The following is a 7,522-nucleotide window of genomic DNA, read 5'->3' on the forward strand; positions in this document are numbered from 1 at the left end:
TCATATGTGGAACATGATGAACAAAATAAACTAACAAACAAAACAGAAACAGACTCTAAGATACAGAGAACAAACTGACAGCTATCACAGGGGAGGGAGGAAGGGGGCTGGGTGAAAAAAGTGAAGGGATTAAGAAGTACAAATTGGAGGTTACAAAATAGTCATGGGGATGTGAAGTACAGCATAGGAAATATAGTCAGTATTGTAATAACTATATATGGTGTCAGATGAATACTAGACTAATGGGGGATCACTTCATAACTTATATAAATAGATAATCATGTGGTTGTACACCATGAACTAATATATTATTGTATGTCAACTGTAATTAAACATTTTTAAAGGTGAAAAAAGAAAACATCATATGAAATAGTTTTAGAATAAGCGGTATTGGCTACCTCTCTCTCTGTGTAGTGAGTGATCTCTTGAGATCCTTTTCGTAGAGACCGACAATTGCTGGCAAGGTGAAGGATGCTTTAGGAAAGCGCTAGGAATTACTGTGTCCATTTGAAGGCAAGAAAAGATCAAATGAGTCCTAACTTCCCCAACAGAACATGAGACATTGAAAATTAGGTCTGAGAAGAGCACAGAGAGAAATACACAGCTGTCCCTGGGGGGTGGAGGGGGAGCCTTTGAGATAAAGTTGAATTTCTTATTTCTAAAGAGTAGGAACAGCGTGTATTTCGTTTGTTCCTCACAGATTATAGTGATTTGGGTTTAGGCTGAACAGACACTCAAAGCAGATCCTGGCAGCCAGAGTCTGTCTGGGAGTGGCCCAACAAGCCAGTGTTCATTTCCTTCCCAGCCCCCGTTGGCTGATCCTGCCATAGAAAAGCAGAACAAAAGGCAAGAGATTGCTGCACCCTAAAACATGCGAGTGGCTCTTTTGGCTCGGGGGTTATTTTTAGCAATCTGGCTCACACTGAGAACTTCCTGCTCTACTCTGTGCAGATGGAAACTCTGGGACCAGAACAGTAGACATAGATGCAGGGTGTGAGCAACCGTGAGATTCCCAAGCCTGTTGTGGTTTTCAGCCAGCCATGCCTTCCAGCCACCATTGTGAGTGTTTACCTTGGAATAGGCACATCCTCTTCTTCACCTGCACATTCTATTTGTAGATGTTGCTATGAGGACAGATTCGCCGGAAATGACTGATGTGGAGCTTGGGGTCGACAATTTTGCATCTTCAGCAAGGGCAGGCCGCCGGAATGCCGTCCCAGACATCCAGGGTTCAGAAGGGGCAGGTGGGACTTCCGAGTTGCCCGTCAAACTGGAGACCCTCTCCATAAAGGAAGGTAACAGTAAATTTCTCTTAAATTCAGCAGCACTTCTCTCTGAAGCCGTTCTTTCCTCTGTAAGTCTCCCTGTTAAGTACTGGTTTCTCCTACTGTTTACTAAAACCTTTCATCTTTTGTGTTTATGGTTAAGTAGATTTTTCAGGCTTTCCGAAAGTGGACAGTTTCATCTTTTTGTCTCCTGGGGTTTTGTATGTGGAAACTGAGCATTTATGTATTCATTGGATGTGTATTGTCATACACAGAGCTGGTGGTTGGGAGGTAAAGGACAGCACATATTATCCTTTCCCTCAAGGAGATTACAAAATTGATTGAGAAGTTCTCAGAAAGAACATAATTTCTCTTCTGCCACCCACTGACAAATCACTTTAGGAGCCTCTGCTACACTGCACTAATTTTTTAAAATATATGTTGATTGATTTCAGAGAGAAAGGGAGAGGGAGAGAGAGATGGAAACATCAATGATGACAGAGAATCATTGATTGGCTGCCTCCTGAACACCCAACACTGGGGATCCAGCCCGCAACCAGGGCATGTGCCCGACTGGGAATAGAACCTTGACCTCCTGGCTCATAGGTCAGCACTCAACCACTGACTAAGTCACCCCGGCCAGGTTCACTGCAGTATTCCATAAACTTAGCTCTTTCTCTTAGAGGAAGTTTATATCAACTAGAGATGAGATCTTTAAGGCATTTGTATAAAGGTGATCAGATTTCAACTAGTAGTTGAATTAAGAAAAAAAAAAAAGGTCTGTTAAGCAAATGAAGGAAAATCTTGAGTCTTTCCCCCCATGGCTTATATACAGCCCATCTAGCTTTTGCAGAGTTTATTTTTCTGAGACTAAATATAATAATAATTTCAATAAAGGTCTTTAAAAGTCCCTTCATTTGAAAACATTCAAAGAGGTTAAAGATAATTTCAGTTCCAAGTCATTACCAAAATGCCTGGGTCATGTGCCCCATTTTTTTAAATTTCTTTTTTAAATTGAATTTATTGGGGTGACATTGGTTAATAAAACCATGCAGGTTTCAAGTGTACAATTCAATAGCACATCATCTGCATACTGCGTTGGCGCTCACTAGTCAAATCAAAATCTCTTTCTGCCACCATTTGTTCCCCCCTATACCCTCTTCTGCTATCACCACACTGTGGTCTGTGTCTATGTGTGTTTTTCTTCTTCTTTTTAATCTCTTCACCTTTTTTACCCAGCTCCTCAACCATCCTCCCCTCTGACAGCTGTCAGTATGTTCTCTAGATCTATGCTTGTATTTTCGTTTTGTTGGTTAGTTTAATTTTGTTCATTAGATTCCACATATGAGTGAAATCATATGGTACTTGTCTTTCTCTGACTGGCTTATTTCACTTAGCATAATGCCCTCCAGGCCCATCTATGCTGTCACAAAAGGTAGGATTTCTTTCTTTTCACAGCCATGTCATTTTCCATTGTGTAAATGTGCCACAGCTTTTTTACCCAATCACCTACTGATGGGCACTTAGGCTGCCTCCAAATCCTCACTATTGTTAATAGCACTGCAGTGAACATAAGTGTGCATATATTCTTTCAAATAGGTGTTTCAGGTTTCTTCGGATATATTTCCAGAAGTGGAATCGCTGGGTCATCCCATTTTAGATGTCACGGTAGACGTGTGTGTGTGTGTGTGTGTGTGTGTGTGTGTGTGTGTGTGTGTGTGTGTGTAGAAATGTATTCCTGGTGACAGTGAAGAATGAGAGAGCTGGAAGCTTCTTCACATCTACCCCATTGATGGGAGCCCCAGAGAAGGCTCTTAGTTCTTTGCCTCAGGAGGTTATTTACTACCTGGTAAACTTACAAATGTTCCTGGTTCGATCCCCATGAAATAAACATGCCATTGTTAGGCCAGGGGCTGTGGACAGATCCTGGAGTCCCATGGTTACCTCACCGTTTTCCAAAGGTCATTGCATTTCTCATATGGGACACTACAAGTAAAAGTTACGAAGTATACACATAAGCCCTGGCCAGTGTGGCTCAGCTGGTTGGGTGTCATTCCGTGCATGGAAAGGTTGCTGGTTGCACATTCCCTGGTTTCTGGCTCAATCAGGAGGCAGCCGATTGATGTTTCCCTCCTACATGGATGTTTCTCTCTCTCCCTCTTCCTTCCTCTCTCTCCTCTAAATTAAAAAATCTTTGTTTAAAAAGGATACACATAAGATGAAAAAAAAGATGGAAGAAATAAAGTAACTATGTTTTTTTTGGCTTTTTAAGTTTGAAAATGCCATATACAATAGACCTCCCTTATCCACAGGGGATATGTTCTCAGACTCCCAGTGGATGCCTGAAACCACAGATATTACCAAACCCTACATATACTATGTTTTCTCCTAAATATTCATACCTACGGCAAAGTTTAAATTATAAATTAGGCACAGTAACAATAACAACAATGACTGTAATAAAATAAAACAATTACAACAAGATACTGGAATATTATTATGGGAATGGCTTCGGGGCCATTTTAACTAAAATAAGTGTCACTTAAACACAAACACTGCAAAATTGCAACAGTCCAGCTGATAACCAAGACAGCTACCACATAACCAGTGGGTGGGAAGCATGTATGTTTAGCCTGGAGACACTGGACAAAGGAATGAATCATGTCCCAGGTGGACCGGAGCAGGATGACATGAGATTTCATCACAACTACTCAGAACAGTGTGCAGTTAAAACTTGTGAATGTTTATATCTGGAATTTTCCATTTAATATTTTTGGGTCCTGGTAACTAAAACCGCAGAAAGCGAAACCGTGGATAAGGGGGGACAACTGTATGATTATCAGAACATGATGTAGCTGTTGACTGGACATCCCCAGCTAATGAGGTAGAGAAGTTACTTGTTAATATAAAAGGTCTAATTAAAGTTTATAAACACAAACACACCAAAATACATGTTGACATTACTCAGTTAAGGTAAAGAAAGCTAATATACTGGAAGAGAGTTAGTAGTCTTCCTCGTTTTATATTCTGGTCACTAGAGAAACTATTATCTGAAAGAATATTGCTACTATTTTTATATGATTAGATAAATCATTTTGAAATAAAGTCAAGGGCATCAACTAAGAAACGTAAAGTACTAAAAATACAGTCACGACATGTTAAAGAATACACAAAAGGAAACGCATCTACAGAGGTAGATGGCATAGACAATGTTTTATTAACAGAGCTATAAATAACTGGATATAAGGCCTATTTTCTTTTTAGTTAGCTAAGTAAAGATATTATTAAATCTTTAAAAATTAATAGTTTCCAATTGCTAATCAAAAACAAAAGTTGGGCTCTGACTTTTCTTTGTGTAGTTTTCATGTCTGGACTGATGGCAAAGTATGTCTTAATCAAGTAGAAAATGACTAGGGTGCATAAAGGAAAATCTTAACGTATTACATATATGAATGAAAATTTTTTATTTATTTTTTAGATGTAAAAAAGAAAGATGAAGGAAAAACACAAGACCAATCGGAAAAGCCCCCAAATGAAGGAAAATGAAGGCTCATAACCTATCAAGAGTGCTGAATTTCTGCAAGGTGAAAGACTTCAGTGGTTCTGCTTTCCTGAGATGTTTGATCTGGTAGTAACCATGGTAACATTGCAGCCCTAAGCAACATGTGTGTACTAGGTAATTTTGTTGTGATGCTACTCACTTGGATTGCAACCATGATGTCCACTATAGGTTATTAAAAGGCAGATTACATCCAAATTGCACCCAAGGAAAAGATTAAGAATGTATGGTCATTTAAATACATATCATTGTCTATTAATCCAATAAAATCCACTGTTCTCTTTTAGATTTATTTAGCCAGATGTGGTTTTAATTCTGTTTTTATGGTAGTAGATAAAACATTTAAACCAAACACCACTAATGTATGGAATTTGGAGGAATTTATGGTGGGCTTTTTTTGTTTGGTTGGTGGTTTGTTTTGGTAAGAAGGAATAATAGGTCAAACCACAAGGATAGAATGTTTTTAACTATATTGTTTTTGGTCCCAAACCCTAAAAAATATTTAGAGGAAAAGTGTAAAACCTTGACAATCTAAACATTTCCAGGATGTTTTTGTCTGATATACATTGCTTCTAGTCTATGCATACTGCGATTTTTCATGTGGACTCTTAAGATGCAAAATTTGTGATCAATTGTTTATATGTAATATGCCTATTAAATGAATTTTGTTATCTTCCTTAACTTGGTGTGTGTATGTGTATGTTTTTATTCAATGTGAATTATGCAAAAACACTTTATTACTTGCTTTATAGTCTTTTCTTATTCTTAGGGCTTTTGTGTATATATGACTTGTTTCTAAAGTAATTTTCTCAGACTTTAATTTTTATATCTTTCCTAAAGTAGGTAACATAAGAGTAGGCACTTAAATATTTGAAGAATGAGGTGGGTATAAATAGCAAAATACTTGCTTTTAATATATATTTAAGTATGTTTTAAAATAAACAAAACCAAAGCCTTAGTAAATGTTGATTTATTAGACATTTCAGGAAAAGGATAGAATTCTGAGTTTAAAAAAAAATTACCAATAAATTATTTTTATTTTCAGATATATGTGCATGCAGTTTTACCTTATTTGATTGTAACTTAGGCCATGTCTGTATACAGTAATCAAATAAACTCTTTCACTGTTAAATCTGTTACCCACACAAGTCTCCTTCATTTTTATCTTCTAAAGTATACCAGGTGAAAAATGACAACACATTTTTAAAAAATTTTTGACAATGTATTTTAAAAGAGGAAATTAATAATCTGTGTGATAGAAAACACCTCCTGATTATTATTTATGAAGTTTATATTTATATCTAATGTACACAAAAGGGTAGATTTCAAAGAATCTGTTTTAAATTCTCAAATACAAATTTTTCTTTATAAATTAATCAAAAGTACTATTTTAGGTGTAGCACTTATTTAATATTCAATAAAATATATTTTAGCCATTAAAATGATATTTCTGAGTTGTTTAATAACACAATGTTATATATGGTGTCCCAAACAATGTATACACATTTTAAATGATTATAAAGTCAGTGTATTAAGTAAGATACAGCTCATTTTCAAAATTTAAAAGAATCTACAGAAGTGAATAAACTTTTTTGTCAATGCCTGTTTTCAAACTGATGACCGTTTTGGTCCAGGCACTGCAGATAACGGGACAGTGGAATCACAAACATCAAGAATCACTTCTTTTGGCATTTGTGCACTCTCACTTCGTCAACGGTTGCTGGTTTTGTACTGAAGCATAGTAACCTCCATCTTGTATAAAAACTGCTGTTTGAAATTCTCTGCTATTGTTAGATAGTCCCTTGTTCTGTAAACTCTGTCATTTTTAGACAGTCTCTTATTCTGTAAAATAACTTTTAGTTTGAATAATAGAAAAAGATAAAAACTTAGCTGTCTGACCTTGCAAGCTAGCCATCTAACATAATCGACTAATACTGATAATAATTCCCATATTCTTATGCCAAATGTTTGTTCTTTATGTATCCAAGATTGCAAACTGTCTGTAACAATAGCTCACACAGAGCTCTTCATTAAATCTGCAAAGAAGCTCAAAAGGTATAAATATGGGGAAACTTTCCTGTGTGACTTCGCTCAGAAATTTGGAAGAAACACCTCCCTCTGGGCCCGGTGCAATAAGACTCCTCATTAATTGGCTCATTAAGGCATCTTGTATCTCACTCGCTGATTTATGATACAACAGTACCATAAACTTTATCTTTCATGTATCCCCATAAAAAAGTCTAGTGCATACATTTTCTTTATTCAAAGCTTAGCCTGGCTTCAACCTTTATTTCAAATCAGTTAGACCTGAAAAGGAGTGAAAAGTAAGTGAGTTATCAGCTGTTAAAGTGTGTATACATGTTTTTAGGACAGCCTGTATAATCATCATAAAGATGGGTGAGAGTAGAACAGTGGTTTTCATCCTGGGGGAAGGGGCAGTTTTACCTCCTAAAGGACACTGAGCAGTGCCTGGATATATTTTTGGCTGCCATCAACAGGGGAGTGGGTTGGGGAGAGAGGGCGCTACTGGCATCTAGTGGGCAGAGGCCAGGGGTGCTGCTAAACTGCTAAGCATCCTGCAGTCCTACAGGGCAAACTCTTACAGCAAAGAATGATCTGGCCGTGTGAGTGTGTGTGTGTGTGTGTGTGTGTGTGTGTGTGTGTGTGTGTGTGTGTGTGTTTTGCCCAGCCTGTGAGA

The 7,522-nt window shown here is 37.4% G+C and overlaps 1 protein-coding gene across 3 annotated transcripts in view; it reads left to right on the forward strand.

Annotated features, from left to right (window-relative positions):
* Positions 1 to 5,963, forward strand: part of PKIB (protein kinase (cAMP-dependent, catalytic) inhibitor beta) — a 64,374-nt gene extending 58,411 nt beyond the window's left edge. For all 3 annotated transcript variants that reach the window (XM_015557840.1, XM_006778434.2, XM_015557841.1), the window contains exons 2-3: positions 1,119 to 1,295; positions 4,744 to 5,963. In XM_015557840.1, the coding sequence (XP_015413326.1) occupies positions 1,127 to 1,295; positions 4,744 to 4,811 (237 nt within the window). In that variant the 5' untranslated portion in view covers positions 1,119 to 1,126 and the 3' untranslated portion in view covers positions 4,812 to 5,963. The remainder of the gene's footprint in view (positions 1 to 1,118; positions 1,296 to 4,743) is intronic.
* The last annotated feature ends 1,559 nt before the right edge of the window (positions 5,964 to 7,522 follow it).

This window comes from Myotis davidii, unplaced genomic scaffold (genome assembly GCF_000327345.1).
Source record: "Myotis davidii unplaced genomic scaffold, ASM32734v1 scaffold147, whole genome shotgun sequence".
NCBI classification, from domain to species: domain Eukaryota; kingdom Metazoa; phylum Chordata; class Mammalia; order Chiroptera; family Vespertilionidae; genus Myotis; species Myotis davidii.